The sequence below is a fragment of the Phacochoerus africanus genome, chromosome 5 (genome assembly GCF_016906955.1).
Source record: "Phacochoerus africanus isolate WHEZ1 chromosome 5, ROS_Pafr_v1, whole genome shotgun sequence".
NCBI classification, from domain to species: Eukaryota; Metazoa; Chordata; class Mammalia; order Artiodactyla; family Suidae; genus Phacochoerus; species Phacochoerus africanus.
Window position 1 is genome coordinate 2,040,550 of NC_062548.1, and position 20,240 is coordinate 2,060,789.

Consider the following 20,240-nt stretch of genomic DNA (forward strand, 5'->3'; position numbering starts at 1 on the left):
CCAGGCCCTCGGTGGGCCTCCCCACTCTGCAGGGGGCACGCCCGCCCAGAACCAAGACATGCCAGAGGGCAGGACACACCAGGCAGGGGCTCGGGGGCCTGACCGCTGCGGGCTCTGACTTTCTTATCTCCAAGTGAGGGTGATGGGGGCTGGGGCCCAGGCCCCTTGGGAGCTTCATCTGGCAGCGGCTCCTCCACCAAGTCTGGGGCCCCCAGTGGGTCCCCGCCTGGAGCACACTTCTGTCTGTCCCCTCGCACAGCAGAACCACGAGGGACCCCTGCTCAGACCAGGACACCAGGCCTGGGAACATGGAGGATAACGGAGGCACCTGGACCCCTGGTGGTGGTGCCACCCAGCAGGGAGCCAGCCAGGACAGGTGTGACTGGGTGACTGCAGCCTCCGGGGGGCTTCGTTCCCCTGCAACGGGGCCACAAACACGGGAGAGGATGAGCCAGCGCCGGAGCGACATGCCTCTGCCCAGGAGGCCGAACAGCCCGAGCTCCAAGCCCAGATCCCAGCCCCTCCGGCGCTCAGCATCACACCCGTTTACAGACGAGCAGGACGAGGTCAGACAGGCCTGGCGCGTGGCCCACGGCTCGCACCCAAAGTAACAGGGGACTTCCTGGGTGCACCGGGGATGCCCAGGGTTACAGGGCCAGGAGGGGCCGGGCAGGAGCAGCAAGGCCAGCCTGCAGGGCGGAGTCACAGGACAGCCTGCAGGCCATGTAGCCAGCACCCAGAGACAACCCAGCCAGACGGCCCCACACCCATCCCGCCTGCTATAGACTCTGCTGGCGCCCAGACTCAGCAAACCACAGCCGGGCCCCGGCAACGGGTGAAGGACGGAGCAAGCACCGGCCCCAGCTCCCAGCCCCGCCGGTGGCACACGGCCTCCCCGAGGGCACGCCAGGCCCTTCCGCGCCATCGCTTTAATGGACAGACCGTTCACAGGCGGTTTTGCACAAAGAAAAAAACGGAGCAGCGTTCTCGGCATCTCACGGAACGTAAACACACAGCTCACACGTTTATACAGCAACATCGACACGTGTCCACGGCACGGCATCGGGTGGGGCTCCGCTGGGGGGCAGGGCAGTGCCCCCCCAAAGGGGTCTGCCGCAGCCAAAGCCACACCCTGAAGTCACGAAAAAGATGCACTTTTAGCAAATCTTCTGCAAACAGGTGGACGCCAGGGATGCTCGCCGCCACTGGAGATGACCCCCCGGGCAATGAGGGCATCCTGAAGGTCCCGTGGGCCCCGAGGCAATGAGGACACACAGAGGCCGTGGGCAACGCAGGGCCGTCCACGTGCAGTGGCACTCGCATGGGCACGGAGGTCAGCTTGCTCTGCGGCTTCGATTCTTCCTTGTCCCCTGGTGCTCTGATGGGTGGACCGCTCCTTGACTGTTCCAGCAGGTTCTGGAATCCCCAGGGCGGGCCCAGGCCACGGGCCACGGAAGGGCGGGCTTGGCAGCACAGCCCGGAAAACATGGCCAGAGATGCTTCTCACATGTGTGTGCTTTGTTGGTGGTTGGTTGGTTTGGTTCCTTTTGGTTCGAAAAAAACAAAAACAAAAACAAAAAACCATGGCAGGTTCTCAAGTATATAAAACTGGTAATATTAGATAAAAATACAAACTTCACTTTACAAAAAAACCAAAAACAAAAACCAACACACACACAATTTCTGGTGAATACACATAAAGCATAAAACATCCTACCAAAAATAAAGAGTTTAGGTTCTGTCCAGACCCTAGTGGCAGCAGGGAACAAGCCCATGCAGCCAGCCACTCGGCAAAGCCGCGTCCCCAGGCCTGCGCGGTGGCAGACGGGGCGGGGGGCAGGGGGGGGTGCGGCTCCAGGGATGGCCTGTGATTGCTTCTTGCACAGTTCTCTGGAAATGGCTTAAATTAAAAAGTGAGGAAAGGGGGGCAAGGAAGAAACACAGAAAGCCAGAAACATTTAGGAAATGATGCATAGGTGGGTATACCATGTTTATTTTAATACATCTCATTCGTTTGCATCCTGCTAGGAAAGATACCGTCCCATCGTCCTGACTGTTACAGCAGCCTGGTGTTATCGGTGTCAATGTCATCCAAGAGATAATTAAAAAAAGGAAAAAAAAAAAAAAGCTAGGCAAGGAGTAAAAAGGAAAGCTTAATAATCACTTTATGGTGTAAAAAAAAATCCACTTAAGGCTCTCAGGAAGGTTTCTGTATAGACTTAAACACTACGGCAAAGGAGATGTGGTTTCCAGACATCCCTGGCTCCTGCGCGCCCTGGCAGAGCCTGTCGGTGTCCGCGCAGCCTTCGGAAAGCAGGCTCTGTGTCCTTGGCAAAAGCACCTGTGACCACCCTGGACGGCAATCCAGTCCGCCGAGACGTCTGTCACTTCCTGGGGCGTCCCCTCCATGCCGGCAACGTTTAGATAGTTTTGTGGGTGAGTTTTGTTTGTCATGGTTCGTGGTTCTGTTTGCACGCTCTCTCTCTCTCTCTCTCTCTCTTTTTTTTTGACAAGGAAGCTTCTTATTGTTTCACCGAGTGCTACAATACTTGCTCTGATGTCATATAAACAACGTATACTGTCTCTTTGTTCTCCAGAGTGTGCACGGCGACAGTTTTCACGGAGGAGAACAAAGACCACGCTGGCAGTAAAAGCACCGTACATAGTAGGTTCAGGAATGTAACACGCCACGTACATCCGTGTCCCGGGAAAGGGCTGCGGGCTGATCCTCACCTCACATCTGCAGGCAGAGAGGAGAGAGACAGGTGCTGAGAGGGGGTCGTGTGCACACGCACCGCCGCGTGGACGGCAACCCTGTGAGACACTGAAGCCAGTCAGGGCTGTGCACACGCACACACACCCCGCGTGGCAGGACTGTAAAGCTGTCGTTAAAATTTTCCAATCAAATATCCTTGGTATCCTTTCTGTAACATCCTGACCAGATTTGGGACCAGACGCTCGGGATCTCGCAGAACACAGCTTCAGGGCAAGCCCCGTTCTCCCATTGTACAGATGGGGAAAACTGAGGCCCAGAAAGGGTCTTATGCCTTTCTCCTCACCTTCTGCTTGCTTCCAGCCTACAGCTTGATATGACTTCTGGAGCTCCTGCAGCCATCTCGGGCCACGAGGCAACACTGAGGATGGATGCCACCAGCCAGACATTGGGGTCTCTGTGACCAGACAGAGCTACACTGAGCAGAGCTAGGAGCACTCTTCCCCACCCTGTATCATCCGTCTCTTGCTCATCCCAACACTTGCACCACCACGTGCCCAGAGCCCGAATGGTAGCAGGGAAGCAGGGACACCTGCCTCTCCCTTCGGGGGTCTCTGTCATCAGCTGGCCCAGAGCGGCCAAGCCCAGTGGCCGCAGATGTGGATGCCCAGGCAGGCACACAACCAGCCCGGAACCACATCCTCGAGACCCAAAGCCAAGGCTGAGCAGGCTTCTGGGGGCTGCTTCAGCATCCATCCACGTGGACCTTTCCTCCCCGGAGGGTCCTTCCTTGTGAGGGGACCTGACCCGCGGGCCACCAAGGCTCCCGACCCGGCAGCGTTCCACAGGCACACACTGCTCAGCCAGAGCCCAGGCTCCCAGGCACCTGCCGCCAGGAATTCCCCTCACAACCATTCGTTGTGGGTGCCATGGGCTCCCACAGGCCGGGAAGCAACGAGCAGGCTCTCCAGAGGCCAACCCAAAGGACCAAGAAGGCCTGAGACTGCCTCCTCCATGACGACTGCAGCTGCCCATATCCCTCTTCTCCTCGGAAGCCCCTCTAAAAGACTCTTGCCCAGGTCCCCTCACGGCAGAGGGGTGGCCATCGAACTCAAAGCAAAAGTCGCTGTGTCCTTTCACCCTTCTCCCCGCTATGTACTTTCTTGCAGCCTGGAGTGTGACGTGATTTCTGGAGCTTGAGCAGCCATCTTGGGCCATGAGGCAACTCCGAGGATGGACACACCCGGTCCTGAATGGAAGAGGGTCCCTGGGGATACCTCAAGACTGCCATCCATGCTCCTGTCCCCCTACCTTTTCTCAACCCTTGTCGTTTCTGGTGAGTTACCAGCAGCCAAACACCCTGTCCAATGCAGTAGCCTAGATGTTTATATAGCGTTTTCCGAGGAGCTACTCAGCCTTCGACAATCTGTGACCCCTGTAAGCCTCAGTTTTTTCATCTGTCAAATGGGGTGGGAAGCCATCCAGGTGACCCCAGCTGGCAGATGTCAGAGCGACCCCACTGCTGCTCAGGAACCCAAATCTCGCTGCTCGTGTGATGTCTTTTGCCTTCCCAATCAACGAGGACCAAAGCCAGAGCGGGGCCGGAGCAGGAGGGGGCCGAGGGCCAGGCGGCCGAGCGGCCGAGGGGAGGGGGCCGGTAAGGAGCACGGAGACCCGCAGCCCAGCCAGGCACCGGAAGCTCGCGGACGATCAAGGCCAATCAGGGCGCGCCCTCGCCTTCGGGGTGATTCGCCGTGTGATCAGCATCGCGCCTCCCACCCCCGCACTGCGGCGCAGCCGGCAGGCGGCTCCTACCTGGTTGGCCGCGTTAGGTGGGTTTTAACCTTTTTCTTTTCCGTTTTTTACCTGACTCCCTACGCCTTCCTGTTGACAGAAGGGCAGGGAGGGTGAGTGGGCCTGAGAGAGCGCTGTCGGGTGGAAACTGAAGCAATAAATACCTGGGGTGTTTGTCTTTCTATAAAACAACTTGATGTCACTGGCTTGGAGACATTTCCTGGTCCCCTCGAGCCGGCCCGTCTCGGCACTCACAGCGCCAGGCCGCTCTGGGCAAAGTCTGCCGGAGGGGACCCGCCTGGCAACACTGCAGCCAGCGCCCACCACCCGCCAGGGGCGGGCCCTTCCTCATCGCGCAACCCATGCCGCGATGCCCGCAGGGGACACTCCGCCCCCAGGTCCAGGGCAGCGCCAGCCGCCTAGCAAGTGGCCGACGGGCCTCGGCTGCAGCCCCCGCGCCCTGGGACCCCTCCCCGGGCCACGGCAGCGACAGGGGGACTGGGGCCCCCGCTTACCCGCCTCCTCTTCTCGGCGGTCGGGGGTCGGGCCGGCGGTCGTGCACGTGCATTCCAGGTGCTCCTCCAGCCGCACCTGGACCTCTTTTAACTTTGGCTTCTTCCTGACGTATTCCACCTTGGCCACCTGCCCGAGACAACAGCCCCGTGACCGCCCGGCCAAGCCTCGCGTGCGCGCATCACGAGGCGCTGGGGGCAGGGACGGCTGCGCCCCACCTCTGACCTCCGACCTCTGCCCAGCGGGAAAGGCAGGGGCACCGGTGAGAAGACGAGCTTCATTATCGCCTTTGGGTTTGGTGCCATCTGAACTCAAAACAGAGCCAAAAGGGAGTTCCCGCCGTGGCGCAGCGGTTAACAAATCCGACTGGGAACCATGAGGTTGTGGCTTTGATCCCTGGCCTCGCTCCGTGGGTTAGGGATCCGGCGTTGCCGTGAGCTGTGGTGTAGGTTGCAGATGTGGCTCGGACCCCGCGTAGCTGTGGCTCTGGCGTAGACCGGTGGCTACAGCTCCAGTTTGACCCCTAGCCTGGGAACCTCCCTATGCCGTGGGAAGTGGCCCTAGAAAAGGCAAAAAGACAAAAAAAGAAAAAAAAAAGAGCCAAAGGGTTTGTTTACACGAGCCAGGAGAACGCCTGGAGGATGTGCTCAGGCGGGGACGCTGAGAAGCGGGGGTGAGAGAAGGCACCTGCTCCCATGTTTTGGGGACACAAGTTTGCAAATGCGCACCTGACTACCAGTGGCCGAGGGCCGGGGCTGCTGCCGCGCGTGGTTTGTGGCCTGAGTGTCACCTCCCTCCCCCCCACCTACCCATGGCCCAAGGAGGAGCACGCTCTGCTCCCAGGACCCAGGGAGGCCGTCGGTTTGGATGCAGATTCTGGCCTTTTACGGACTCCAGATAAGGACCCCGTGGTCCCCTGCTGGGCTCGCCCAACCCTCGGTCCCAGGAACGGCCCTCAGGGACAGCCCTGCCACCTCTCGGTGTTTACCTGCGAGATGGAGGTGGGAGGGGAGCCGTGCTTGCCCAGGTCACCCCCCGGCACGTGGAGGCACCAGGGCAGCCAGGCTCGGGGTCCACAGCTGGCAAGGGGGGTGAATGGGACCCCAGGCCAAGAGCAGAAGCCCCTGCCCGGGTCAGTGGGGAGGGGAAGAGGGGAGAGGGCCATTTTCCAAACTCCTTTACAAAGAGCCTGGAGGCCAGAAGCCAGAGGACCCTGGCAGCGAAGTCAGCCCTGCACCCCGGCAACCGGGCTGCCCACCCCATGAGTCCGCTGGGCCGAAGGCTTGTCCGGAAAGCATGGCCACTTGGCCACACATGCTGCTAAATGTGGGACATAAAGTGATTGGTGGCTCAGTGTGGGGCTCCAGAGCAGGGCCAGGCCCGCGAGGCTTCCTGAGTGGGGAGCAGGGAGAGGAAGTGGCCCCTGGGTGGAGTGGCTGCAGGAGAGAGGTCTGTTCTGCAAGACACCCAGCGCCTGGGGCACCTGGGATGTGGCTGCCCGGTGCCTGCCCCTGTCCCCGGTGCCTGCCCCTGTCCCCGCGGAGAGCACGACAGGGAGGGGTCTGCAGGCCGAGCAGACAGGCTGCCTCCACCTGCACGTCTGGAGAACGGGCCATGGGACCCATGGACTCAGGCGCCACAGGGAGCAACGACCAAGGTCACACAGGTAGAAGCACCTAGAACGTGGGACTGGATCACCTTGGGAGACCACCCCTGTGGGCACATTTAAACAGAGCCCCACCCTACAAATCAGCCCCAGGCTCCTGGAGGGCAGAGCAGGGTCCCCGAGTGACCCTTCCCTTCAGGGTACTGGGGGGGGGCGGTGCACCCACCTCACAGGCTTCCCAGGACCCCAGCCTGCACCCCAGCAGCCCCGCTGGCACTTTGAGAACCAGAAGTCGGCCTTGGTGTGACTGGCAGCCCCACCCTTCGGCCTGTGCAGGTCCCAGGGGTCTTGGCCCCGCCCAGGGGCACAGGCACAGGGACAGAGAGGCCGGCCGCACCCCGCTCTGAGCACCCATGGGCCCCCCCCCCCCCGCGCCAGCGTCTGCCAGGAGACATGGGGCGGCTTGAGGGGCTGCACCCCGGCCTCCCGATGGCACAGCCTCTTTGATCAACGAGCCCCTCCCCTAGTTTCCTCTTCGGGCGAATACAAGGACCCAGACTCCTGGGGGAGGGGCAGGCGTGTCATCCACCAGGGACGGCTGTGGGACAAGTGGGTGCTCTGGCAGCGCAGCCCCCGCGGCCCCCTTGGTGAAGGGTGCACAGCAGCAGCCGTTCCAGTCTGGGAGCCGCTTCCTCTCCAGAGAAACATCTTGTTTTTCTTATCAAAGAAAAACAAACAGGGGTTTATGATTGCACCTGCTTCTGGGTATGTAGGATTCCAGGCCAATCCACCACCTCTGTCTGGCCAGGAAATGGCCACATTTTTCCCCCAAGAACATGCTGCGAATACTAAATTCTCAGGAGCATCCTCCATGGCCGTCAAGGCCACCAATCAAGACGTTCACGTCCCTGGGACCCAGTGCCATCACCTGGACTCCGCGGACCCGAACTGGAGCCGCTTGGGGCCCTACGTGTCCCCTTCCTTCCCTGCCATGTGGCTCAGAGTCTGGGCTGTACCTCAAACACCGGACCGTCAGAGTCCCCAGGACGGGGCTGCTGTGTCATGAACCTGGGCAGACCCCCTCCCCCGCCACCGAGAAGCAATCCAGTGATGCCATCGCACTTCCAGTCCAGGGCCACCCCCCCGCCAGCTTATCCAGAGGGTCTTTCGGGACAAACACGGGCTCGTGCTGAACTCCACGAGCCAGGCGCTGTCACACAGCTACCCTGTGAGGCAGGACGGCGGCCTGCTGTGCAGATAGAAAAACCGAGGCAGCCCAGAGGAGTGCATTTCACCAGAAGGAGGCCTGGACTTGGAACCAGCGGAGGCCCTGAGGCCCTGCTGCTCCGGGCCTGGTGTTGGAGCCCTGCCTGGCCCCTCTCAGCCGCTCAGAGCTGAGACATGGCAGATAGACCTCAACTTGGTTCACAAGCTGGTGGCCTGGCCCAGCGGCAGAGGCCACAGCGGCACAGCAAACAGTGATCCGCCTCCAGGGCTTGAAGCCCATGGGCAATGCCCGCAAGACAGCATCTAGCCCCCGAGGCGCTACCGTCCCCCGACCACTAGGCTCCCCAGGTGAGCATAGGGTCCCCCGGCCCCGGATGGGGAGAACTCTGCCGAGACTCAGGCTGCCAGAAGCACTGCTTCTCCCCCAGATGGCAGTGGCTGATGGGGCCCCAGCTGGGACCCTCACCAAAGCACCCCAAGTCCATTACCGAGAGCACAGGCCTGTCCTGGGCACCGCAGGGGACACACCCAGACCCACCTTCCAGAAGTCTGAGGTCTACCAAAGCAGAATTGCCGCCAGCTCCCCAGACACAGCACCAAACCCAAACTTTCAAGGTGGGAGGGGCCGGCTGTCCTCACTCTGAGCCACAGCCACCCCGTCTGGAGCCAGGGCCAGCTCCACCCTGTCCCAGCCCCCCAAGGCGTGCGTCTGGGGGCAGACACCCAGTGCAGACGGTGGGGAGCCGAGCAGGTCCCCGGCCCACCTGGCAACACCAGGGGCCTGAGCAGGTGCCAGGGCCCCACCCCGCATGCTCCCCGTCTACCTGGCAGGCCCCAGAGGTCAAAGGCACGAGACGCCTCAGGCTACCCTCTAGGGAGGTTACAGTGGGGGGGATCAGGGGCCTGGCTGTCAACTCCCCTCGGGACACCAGGCCTGGGGGGCCGCCTTCCGCTGAGGGCACGCGGGGCCTCGGCAGGGAGATCACTCGCGGCCGTACCGCCATCCTCTTTCAGGAGGGGGCCTCTGGCTGGGAGTGACCGGGGTGCCAGCGTCTGCCGACCAACAACACCCATCACAGACTGCCCTCTGGGCCTCAACCCCAAATGGGGCAGGAGCAGCTCCTGGCCAGGATCGGGGGGCCGGGCTGGCCTCCACAATGGGCCTCCTGTTTCCAATGACCTTCTGTCTCCTCTCTGCCAGAACCCCCAGTGTCTGGGGGCCGGATGTTTTCCTGCCGACCTTCTGATGGGAGGGCAGGGAGGGGATGGGTGGCTGAGGAGGGCGGGGCTCTGGGCGTGGAGCCGGGTCATGGGCTGGTGGGACTGAGCCCTCTGGGCAGACGCGGCCTGGGGGAAGCCCCGGCCCAGCCCCCCCCCCCCCCCCCCCCCCCCCGACTCCAAATCGGTCATAGGACCACCCACTCTCACTCACGGTGCTACCAAGACCCCCGAGGGGCCCTGGACACCCACCCACCTCCTCAGGGCGGACTGGGGAGAGTTGGGATCACTGCCCGCCCCAGGACCCAACACGCGCTGGTCCTCACCCCACACGAAGCCAGAGTGGAAACAGCGGGGATCCCCAGAGCTGGAAACCAGGGTGAAGAGAGCCCCACCCCATTTCAGCCCCCCTGTCCCCCCAAGCCTGTCTCGCTGCCCTCAGAACGGGCCCAGAAGCCCACACATCAGACAATCTAAGGTGCCCCACCCCAGATTCTCGGGGCTCCTGAGACCCCGCACGTGAGAGCCCAGACCCAGAGGAAGCAGAGGCCGCCGGGCCCGGCGGCTGCAGCCGAGACCATGCAGGTGCGTCGTCAGACCTGTTTCCCCCTGGAAGCGAGGAAGAGGCAGGTGGGGGGCAGGGCTGCGGGCCGCAGTGCTGGGCTGGCGCCTGGGCTGGGGGCCCCCGCCGCGGGCGTCTGGAGGCCCCAGGAGAGCCCTGCAGGGGCGAGCCGGCCCCAAGGGGAGTGCCCGCCACGAGGCCGCGGGGCAGCAGGCTGTGGAATTTGCTTACTCAATGCCCAAAGCACGCAGAGGACCAAGTCCCCAAGGTCAAGTCCAGTCCCAGTTATGGGTCTAAAGTGCTTCTCGTGTGCCAGCTACAGGGTCCTTAAGCTGGCACCTCACTCCAGGGCCAGCCGCCCACTTGACGGGCCTTGACTCCCTGACTGGCAGGGATTTGAAATAATGTCCAGCAGAGGAATGGGGTCCTCAGGCACCCCCAGAACCGAAATCCGTGCTCCAGGGAAAACGGACCCACCTGCCGTGGAGGCTCAGCCGAGAGGGGGCGGGGCCGCTCCACCCAGAAGGCGCCTGCTCCACACCCTCAGGGGCCCACGGGACCGGGATGCACCCAGAGTGGGTTTCCAGGGAGGGCAGCTTGTGCCCCAGAGGGGAGTCTCCAGCCTCAGCCACGCTTCACAGAAACCAGGGGGCAGCCTGGGAGCCTCCCTCCCATCCTGCACTTTTGACACCCAGAAGCAGAGGAGTCCCCTCCAAGCAGCGAGGCCAACTTCCCTGGGGAGTTTCCAGCCCCCGAGATGGCGTCCGGGTGCTCCAGACGCCCCCCCACCGCCCGCACCACGGCAGAAGCAAGTGAAGCCAGGAGAGCAAACCCGGCCGAGGAGAGCTTCCAGCCATTGGGCCAGAAGCCAAACCCCAATGTGGCTGCCCACTGACCTGAGGAAACAGAATGCCGCCCCCCCCAGGACTCAGCAGAGACGCCCTCAACCTGCCATCTGAGCAGGCCCTTTCTGCATGCCCGCGCTGCTGCCCTTAGCCGGCACCATAGCCAGCCCCCGCCTGTGAGAGGACTCCAGGACCAGCACGGCTCTGGGCTGGCTCCTGGGGGCCCCAGCGGGGCGGCAGAGACATCCAACCCAAGCCATGGGACCGGGGGGGGGGGGGGCCCGAGCAGACCCCACCTTTGGGCCCCAGAACCTCGGCAGCCCCAGAAGGACCTAGCGCTCCTCTGACAAGCACGTCCAGTGGATGGATGTGCAGACAGGGATGGGGTCCCGGCCAGAGGGCTGAGCTGCTGGCCAGTCGCATCCCAGCACTCCTTTCCTGACTCCAGTGTGCAGAGGCTCAGGGAGGCGGGCTGGCTTCGAGGGGACCCCCAGCCTCCACTAAAGTGCCTGCGGGAACTCCCCAGGGCCTGAAGGAGACACCCGGCGGCTCCCCACTAAGTGGCTGACCACCTTGCAAGACCCAGGAGCGCAGCGTAAGATGCAACCCGCTGTTTGCCACCAAAGGCTCGGCCTGGGGTGCGGGGCGCTGAACGCCACCCCCGAGCATCCGCCCCGGACCCAAGCCCCGGCTGCAGCCCGGGCCTCAGTGCGCGCACCGGAGAAACGGAAGCGCCCCCAGTGCACGGGCCCCACCTGGCCACCCGCCCAGCCAGGGACACGCCAGGGCTCACCTTGACACTGCGGTGGTGCACGCGGGACGGCTGGCACTTGACGCTGCTGGTGTTGCAGCAGCCAGTACAGCGTTTCACCTCCACGCACGGCGGCCAGATCAGAAAGTTGGCGGACGTGGGGTCCACCTGGCTCCGAGGTATCTCGTAGATGACCGTCCTGGGCTTGCAGACGGCGGGGATGGCCTCCTCTGCAGGGGCAAGACCAGGGTAAGAGCGCTACCGCCCCTGCGGCCAGCGCAGGGGTCCCCACGTGCCCCTGCTCCCCCCGATGGGACAGGTCACCCAGCCCCCGCCCAGGAAGGCCAAAAGACCCCCGCCCCCAACAGGCTACAGCTGACCGGCCCAAACAGAAGCAGGGGCTTGAGCGCCTGCAGGGGGCCTCCCACAACCCTGTGGCCAGCACAAGCAGGGCCTCCATCACCCCAGGGTGGGGGCTGTCAGCCTCTCCACTGTCCCACCCCCAGGGGGCCCTGGGAGGCTCAGGAAGGAGCCGCCAAACCAAAAAGGCCAGTTGCTGGCCGCCCCCACTGGGGAAGGGGCTCCGCTCACAGCACCCAGCCCCATGTTCACCAGGCAGGAGGGGCTCGGGTAGCCCGGCCAGGTGGGGCTGGAGGGCCGAGCCAGAGACAGAGGCCTTCAGTCTAGCCCGTTTTGCTCATGGAGGTGCCCCCGGTACAGAGTAGGGCAGCCTCAGTAGAGGATCCCGCAGCCTTTGAGACTCCGAATGTCTGTTCCAGCGTCAGCTGGGGAGGCCCCTGGGCTTCCTGGGGTTCATTCAGCCACACCCACACCCAAGGTGGAAGCAATAAAAATCCATCTTCTTGGAGGAAAAAAAGCTCCGACAGAGGGAGGCCTGGGCCCAAGTCACACAGAGAATGAGCCGCAGTCGGGTCCCCCCAGGCTGCGGGGGACCAGGCGGACATAGCCCCGACCTGTGCCCCTGGGGCCAGATCTCCCCGCGAAGCTGGGCCCGAGCCGGAGGAGACCCCCACCGGCTAGCCCCTCTGAGGGGACCAGGCAGACGTGCGGATGCTCTGCCGGAGGGGACAAGGACCGGAACACCCCCAAACCCTGCCGAGCCAGGGAGCCAGGCCCGAGGGGGCTGGGGGTCTGCCAGGCGCAGCGCGGCTCGGCTGCGCCCCGCCCCCACCCTGCTCTGCAGCGTAGCCAGGAGCGCGCCGGGCTCCGCGTTACAAGCTGGAAATTAAACACGACCCGTCTTCCAGCAAGGCTGCCTCGGGAGCAGGCCCCGACAAGACCCGACACTGAAGGAATGTGTGATGCGCTCCCTCCTGGAAACTCTCGGCCCCGGCCAGGCCTGCAGCGAGGAGCAGCAGCAGGCGGGCTGGGGCAGGGAGGGAGGCGGGGGCCTGGGCGGGCTGGGCCTTTGTCTTAGGATCCAGAAGGGATGGCTCCCCTGAGGCCACGGTTGGGGAGCTGCAGGCCCCTGAGCCCCTCCCGCCGCCTGCCCCGGGCTCACCGATGCTTCTCTTCCTCCGAACGGGCACAGGCCGCTTCTCGGATGCATGCTTGGCACCGTGGCCCCCGTGGGCTCTCAGGCTGGTCTCCAAAGGGTCCTCGGCCCCTGCAGGTAGAAAGAGGGGATGGCGACGGGCCGCCCACGCCTGCGGCACCCCCAGGCCTGTCCGCCTGGGTCGCTGCCTGACCTCCCTCCCCAGGAGGGGCGGGGTCCCCCCCACACCCTTCCGTTGTGCGTAGGATGAAAGACTCCCCACTGCCAACAATGTCCCACCCGCCCCGGTCCCCAACATCCAGGCCCCGCTGCTCAGAGACCCGTGGGGAGGGGGCTGCAGCTGCCTCCCCCTGCGGTGTCTCCTCCAGGAAGCCCAGGTGAGGAGGTGCCTGAGGCCAGGCCTCCCGGCCAGGAGATCGGAGCCAACAGGGCTGCTGCTTCCAGCTGGACAGGGCACCTTGGACAGCGGGCTGGACAGCAGGCTGGACCAAGGACCAGCAGTGGCTTTTCCAGTGCCCGTGTCTCCCTCCTGCGCCACCCTCGCCATGCAGCGTCCTGCCCTTCCAGGGGCATCAGAGGCGAGGCCAGGCTGGGCCTCGGCCAGACCTCACCGCTGTGAGGGAGAGGCCACGGGAACGCAAGGGGGAGATAGGCGTCCAGATGCCCAGCAGCGGGGGAGCACAGCACGAGCAGCTTTCGGAAGGAAGTGCTTTGATGCCCAGCTATCTGAGTACCACAGCTCGGCAGCCCCAGAGCCAAGGTCAGAGCAGGGCCCTAGCCCCCCCAGACTGGCTACAGGCCCCTCAGTACATGCGCCACCACCCTCTCTGCCACCAGTGCTCCCTGACAAGGACTGGGAGGGACACACAGTCCTGCCACCTGCCGTCTGGCCTGACCCAGCCCAACGACACGACCTGCACCTGACTCCCACCTGGGCTCCCCACCTTGGCCCCCAGACCTAGGTGGGAGGGATCTCCCCCCTTCTCCCTTCCATCGCTGCTTCCCCACAGATAACCAGCGGCAGCGGGTCCCAAGAAGGCAGACCCCCAGTGGCCAGGAGCTCAGTGGCTGCACAAAGGGAGAAGAGCCCCCTCTTGCCACCTCCCCTCCCCAAGAAGTTCCAGTGGGGGCCCAGCCACCAGCGCAGACCCGCGAGTCTGGGATCTGCACTCAATGGAACACTGCAAACACGGCGGGAACACAGAAGACGTGCCCGCTTGGGTGCGGGAGTCCAGGAGAACCCGGCTCTTCCCTCAAATGACTCAAAGTTCCACGGCCACTAATTTTCTTTGAGACCCAAAATAAGATGAGAACAGAGCTACTCATGCAATAAGAATTTCCCATCAACCAACGGTTACGAGAAGCATTTTTTCATGAAAAAGTGACATTATGAGTCACGTCCTGGTGGTGGCCATCTTGCCATCGCCAAGCCCAGGAGCAGCTGGTGCCCCCTGAGCTTCTAAGAGAGGCTCACGCTCCAGCCAGGCGATGGCCGCTCCCCAAGACTTCGTGGGCACATCCACACACGACTGGTGATGCTGCAACCTCTTCGCCTCCGCGCAAGAGATGGAGGGACGAGCAAGGTCAACGGGAGCCACGTCCACCCCCAGATCGCTGTCCCGCCCAGGCCTCACCCCGAAGCCATAGAGGGACACAGCCCCCCAGGTCGGTCTGTCTTTTTTGTTTGTTTTTTGTCTTTATGCCTTTTCTAGGGCCGCTCCCATGGCATATGGAGGTTCCCAGGCCAGGGGTCCAATCGGAGCTGTAGCCGCCGGCCTACGCCAGAGCCACAGCAACGCGGGATCCGAGCCACATCTGCGACCTACACCACAGCTCACGGCAACGCCGGATCCTTAACCCGCTGAGCAAGGCCAGGGATCCAACCCAAAACCTCATGGTTCCTAGTCGGATTCGTTTCTGCTGTGCCACGACGGGAACTCCCATCACTGCCTTGAAGTCTGAAGCGGGGGCTCGCTCGCAGACGGCAGAGTAGAAGCAGCTCCTGGTTGGACAAGCTCACCCACTGCCCTATCACGATGGGTGGGCAGGACAGGCGGTGTGGACGTCGCCGATAGGAGACGGCCACCTGATGGAACCAGCGGGGACTCCCAAGAGAGGGCTTTGGTGAATCATGCCCTGAAATTGCTCTCAGGACAGTTCATCAATCGGTTTTCCCTTGTCTTTTACGCACAGACATCCCAGGATGGGGAGTCACCCTCCAGCCATCCGTCCTGGAGGAGCAGTAATGGCCAAGAGGGGGGTACTTATGTACAAACGGTTCCTAAATGACCACGGGTGCCCGGCCAGATGCTCAGAGAACAAAGCTCCTGGGCTCCCGGCGGGGCTCCGCCAAATGGCCTGCTCACAGCACACCCAACAGACCAGCCCCAAGCTCCACGATCCTGGCCAGTAAAAGGCCACATGCCAGGCCCCACCCCAAGGCCACATGTGAAAAGTCATCCGCCCTCACACACACTAGGAACTCCCAGGAGCTGGCACAGGAATCCACCGCCTCTGGGCCTCCAGCCACCAGGCAAGGAGTTCCAGGCTCAGTGCCTCACCTGAGAAATGGGAGCCAGGCGGGCGCACATGCCAATCACGAGGCCCCGCCCACTCAAGGGAGGAGCCAGTCTGCTGAAGGAGCCTCTCTCACAAGGCTGGAAGCCCCCCACCCCAGGAGTTACAAAGAGGAAGGACACCCCCACAGACCCCCACCCCCGCAACCGGGCCAGCACCTAGCGCCCTCTTCACTGACCCCAGACCAACCTCGAACTGGACTTGGTGGGGAGACCAGAGCCTGGAGGGCCCAGCACCCGGCTCCGTTTCAGCTTCGCTTTGGGCCGAAACAGAAGGTGGGGGAAAGACCCACCCCCCTCGGCAAAACAAGCTCTGGAAGCAAGCGGCTCAGGTCCTAGGTGGGGCAGACCAGGAGGGAGGAATTTGGGGTTTGTTTCATAAAAGGTCCCCAAGGAGCAAGGCTCGTGAGCTAGGGAGCCCCTGGGACCCTCCAGGGTCCCCTCCCCAGTTTCCCAGGCACTAGGCGTCCCACCGTCAGACCCTGGATCCTCTCACAGGTGGGGAAGGGGGAGGCGATCTCCACCCCCCATGCCCCCCCTCAGGGGGGGGGGGCTTTTGTAAGGGGGCAATTTGAAAGCAGCCCAAGAACCGGCTGGAGCACCCGAGCTACTTCTGTTAGGACCTTCCAAGAAGCCCCCAGGTCAGGAATGCTATCGGTCCGACCCCAGAGCTGCAAGGCGAAAAGCTTTAACGGGTGGGGGTTGGGGGGAGGCGGGGCTGCAGAGGCCAGAATAAGAATGGTCCCAGCAGAAAGTGAATGGCCCATTTCCCCAAAGCCGGTCCTGCGAGGAGGCCCAGCCAGGAAAAAGCCTCTCTGGGAGCCAGCCTCCCCACCTTCCCAAACCCATCAGGGAGCAGCAGAAGGCAGGCAAGTGTTTTCCTGGGCTCACCAAGGCCAACTCCTTCTCCCCACGGTTACACATCAAGGAACCAGATCAAAATCCCCCCTGGCCTGACGCTCATCTCCCAGTGAAATTCTATCCCCGTCTCCGATAAGGATCAGCCAAAGGATTTCCTGGGTCAAGAAACTACAGAAACCATCGGCCTTGCTAGAAAATGGTTTTGGCATGAAATGAAAATAGTTCAGGCCTCTCCTCCACCGTAATTAGGTACAAATTTCCAAATGACTAGACCATGTGATTTTACTTAATTCCCCCGCCACCGCCCCCCTTTTTCAGAGTAGTTTGCAGTGAGAGAAAAATTTTCATTTCACTTAAAATTCTTCCAAGCAGCCCCTGCTGCCCTTAGTCGCTAAATCCAACAAGTTCATTTGGGATGTCGTTTTATCCAGGCAATAGTAAGTTTTCCGATATGAGTATGTCCTTAGTTAACTCCCACTGGAGTTCCTGCCACAATCCTTGTCCTCTAGGAAGGGACTGCTCTCCGCTGCTCCACACCCAAGCGCAGCCACCCAACACCACCTGGCTCCCAGTCCAATGAACCCGGGCCCCTCCCCACCTTTGCCCACCTGGGGCCAGTCCAGCTCGGCAACTGACATTCAAGAGCTTCAGAAGTCCGCTTTGGGAATAAACTGTTGGCTAAAGCTGCTCGGCTCCAGAGCCTGAGGGTGAGCCCCCAAAGAGTCCCCAAGCAGCAGATGTGTCCAAGGCGCGCCTTTTTCTTGGCGCATGAAAACAGAGAGACAGGGGTCTCCTACAGCCACAAAAGCCCAACCCCCGCGGCAGGATCGGGGCAAGTTTGCAGCGATGACAAAGGGGCCCTGACGGGGTGCACTGGCTCCCCGGAGAGCGCCTGCCCGCCGGGTGCCCAGGGCCTGGGCCGGCTCCCGGTGTTCCTCCGGGCCCGAGGGCAGGCCCCGGGGCCGCACACCTGGCCGGAGCGCCGGCGCCCTCTATGCGGCTGAACTTTCTATGACACACACAGCATTTTCCTTAAATGCGAAAACAATCCCTGGGCGAGCGAGCAGCCCTCGGCCGCCGCCGAGGGAGAAAGTGGTGATTGGAAGAGAAACTCCTGACTCATCCGCCTGGGCTTTTATGGCCCGGGATTGGATTCTGACCTTTCGGTGCGCTCCTGCGCGGCGCCCCGGCCCGGCCCGAACGCAGGAGGCGGTGCGGGGCGCACACACCGCCCGCCCGCCCGCGCCCTCCCCGCGCGCCGAGGGAAGGGGCGCGATTTACCTACGGAGTCTATCTCCAGGAGTCGCTGGAGGTCCCGGATGCTGTGGATCTGACTGTGCGCCAGCCTCTCAATTACCTCGCGGGGGATCTCGGCTTCCTGCAAGCAGAGCCACACGGTCAGCGCCCGCGGCCCCAGCCTCGCCGGCTCGCGCCCCCGGCCGCCCAGAACGCCCGGTCCCAGGCCCGAGGTAGCCCCGCCCCAGCCCGTGCGTGCACCTCGCAGGCAGGCCGCCGGACCCCAGCCGGAGCTCTGGAGCCTGAGGCCGAGGGTGGGGCTGGACGAGACCCCAAATTCTCCGTTCCCATCCATGTCTGCCCTCTGCAACAAGAAAGCTCTCCCCATTCTTAAATTTTCCAAAGGGAAGAAAAAAAAAAAAAAAACCCACGCGGGCCCCTCCGCCCAGGGGTGTCAGTTACAGGAGGTCTGGGGGCAGCGAGGGGCCCGAGAGTTTCAGATCCAATGGTGAAATCAACATCTAGGAAGATCAAGTTGAAATGCGTCACGGATCGGCGACGAAAGTCACGGCAGCCCTAACACTTTAATCTAGCCTGGGGCTTAAATTTCACACCCGGAATCTCGGGCCGAACCCGCGGGGGAGAGGGTCTCTCCGTCTGCAAGGCGCGCGCAAACACACTCACACACTCGCCCCACCCCGGGCTACGGCCCAGCCCCGGCCCTAGCGCCGACTAAGACGCCCCAAATCCAACCGCCGCTGGGAGGGGCTGCCAGGGAACGTGAGGCTTAAATCCCCACCTCTGGCAGCTCCCGGTGCCTGCCCAGACCACCCCAACACAGCTGGGCTTCCTCCCTGCTCCTTGCAGATTTTTAAAGGGAGTCGGGGGTCGCTGGGGGGTCTCGAGCACTAAGTTCCCACGTCGAGGGTGTAGAAAGTCATTGATCACGGTGGAGCTCCCGGGGATCGGAATTTGAGACTGGGGGGTGGTGGGGGTGGGGACGCGGTTGGTGGGAGGGCGCGGGCGCCTGGCCCGGCCCCGGCTCGCCTCGCTCAGCCACCTGTAAGCAGGCCCCGGGCGGGCGGGACTGCGCTGGCCCAGCCGCCCCTGCGGGCGTGGGGACCGAGAACCGGGGTCTGCGGCTCCGCGCTGCCCACCCTGCCTGCCGGGGGCTCCCGCCGCAGCTGCCCCTACCTGTTTGTCAGCCGCTCTTCTCCCTTCCCCAGTTCTGCTGGCTCTCACACACACACACACACACACACACACCCCCTTCCGCGCTCCCCGCACCCCGATGCTGCATTGTCCGCCGCGCCCCGGGTTTCCCTCCGCGGAGAGGAGCCCGCGCCCCCCGAAGTTTCTCCCCACTCGTCCACCACGCCGCCACTCCGTCCCTCCACGGCAGAGCGACGCAACGCGCTGGAAACTCACCAGACATACTTAGGCATGGCAGAAAATAGAACCCAGTTGAGAAAATTAAAAAATCGACCACCCTAGCAGCAATCAAAATGCGCTCTGCAGAGCCCCAGAGCCTGGGGTGCCTCGGCCCGCAGGCGGCCGCAGGGGGCGTGCGCAGGGGGAGCCGGAGAGAGGACGGGGCGCGGGGGTGGCACCCACCTCGGCCAGGGCATTGGCGAGGTATCCACAGCCGAGGAGCAGCAGACAAGCCCAGGTCCTCATCGCGTCCCGAGGCGCTGGCGGCTCGGCGGGGAGTCGAGGCCGCGGGGCGGGCGCTCCAGCCGGGCTCCTGTGGCGGCGAAATTCAGTACCATCCCTCAGGGAGCGCGGCCCGGAGGAGGGTGGCGCGGAGAGCAGGGAGCCAACGAGCGCGCCCGGCGCGAGCAGCGAGTGCGGAGAGGCAGGCAGCGCCAGCGAGGAGGAGGAGGAGGAGGAGCAGGGAGTGCGCGCTTGCCGCGCCCGCCGCGCCGGGAGCCTCCTGGGCTGCCGGGTAGGGGGTGGGGACGGAAGGGGCGGAGGGCGGGGGTTGGGCCTCTTCCTTGGTGCGTTCCCGGTGCTGGCCGCCGCCGCGCTCGCTCCCCGGCGCTGGCTCTAGGAGCGACCAGGCCGGTAATTCTGCATATTTGCGGGCATCAGCCCCGAAAGGGACCCCGGAGCCAGGCTGGAGCTGCTGCCGCTGCACCACCCATCACCTGTCTGGACGCCCGGCCAGGCCCGGAGCGGGCTCGCGCTCTCCCTGCGGGCTGCGGGCGGCCCTGCGCGCCCACCGCCGGCCCCGCGCTCGCCTCCGGCCTCCTCCCGCCGCCGCCGCCGCCCGACCGGGCACGGCGCGGCCCAGCACGGCGCGGCCCGGCGGCCTGCGTGCGCCCCTCCGCGGCGCGCCCTCGGCTCCGGCGCCGCGCTCCGCCCTCCGCCGGCCCGAGCCGGGCAGCGCCCGCGGCCGCGCCGCCTGGCAGCCGCCGCCGGCCCGGGGCCTTGCCGCGCGGGCCTGAGGGCGGCCGCAGGGCCGGGCCGGCGCCGCCGCTGCTGGCAGGAGAGGAAGAGGAGGAAGGAGGCGCGGGCAGGCCCGGCTTGCCGGAGTTGTACGGGCTCCGCAGGGCGCGCGTGTGGAGCCGGCCGGCGGCGGGGAGGGGGTTATAGCGCCGCCGCCGCCGTGCCCCTCCCCCGCCCCCTCCCCCTCGCCTCCCCCGTATTCCGGGCCCCGGACCCGCACCTCGGAAGCGCGCGGGGGCCGCACGGGCCGGGCAGGGCCCGGCCGCCGCCGCCGCCGCCGCCGCAGTGAGCACACACACGCGCTCACGCAGGCAGTAAAATCCATCAAGGCCCCGCGCCCCGCTCCGAGCACAGCCGCGGGGGCTTCGCTCGCC

The 20,240-nt window shown here is 63.9% G+C and overlaps 1 protein-coding gene across 3 annotated transcripts; it reads right to left on the reverse strand.

The window, feature by feature from the left end:
- Positions 1 to 1,973: 1,973 nt before the first annotated feature.
- On the reverse strand, positions 1,974 to 19,631 carry PDGFA (platelet derived growth factor subunit A). Of its 3 annotated transcripts, none has more exons than XM_047779349.1 (7): positions 19,033 to 19,631; positions 17,464 to 17,560; positions 12,752 to 12,856; positions 11,272 to 11,459; positions 5,023 to 5,149; positions 3,060 to 3,170; positions 1,974 to 2,740 (listed from the first exon to the last, which is right to left on the reverse strand). In XM_047779349.1, the coding sequence occupies exons 1-7, from the start codon at positions 19,093 to 19,095 to the stop codon at positions 2,730 to 2,732; spliced, it is 702 nt and encodes a 233-aa protein (XP_047635305.1). In that variant the 5' UTR covers positions 19,096 to 19,631; the 3' UTR covers positions 1,974 to 2,729. The 3 variants fall into 3 exon arrangements, with proteins under 3 accessions (XP_047635305.1, XP_047635306.1, XP_047635307.1); XM_047779350.1 differs by lacking the exon at positions 3,060 to 3,170 and adding an exon at positions 4,529 to 4,597 and having other exon boundaries at positions 19,033 to 19,628; XM_047779351.1 differs by lacking the exon at positions 3,060 to 3,170 and having other exon boundaries at positions 19,033 to 19,624.
- Between the last annotated feature and the right edge of the window lie 609 nt (positions 19,632 to 20,240).

Coding starts and splice junctions, on each gene's coding strand:
- PDGFA (XM_047779349.1), bottom strand. CDS start 19,095: ATGAGGACCTGGGCTTGTCTGCTGCTCCTCGGCTGTGGATACCTCGCC. Junction 12,857..17,463: donor CCTGGAGATAGACTCCGTAG/GTAAATCGCGCC, acceptor TTCTACCTGCAG/GGGCCGAGGACCCTTTGGAG. Junction 11,460..12,751: donor TCGGAGGAAGAGAAGCATCG/GTGAGCCCGGGG, acceptor TTGCCCCTGCAG/AGGAGGCCATCCCCGCCGTC.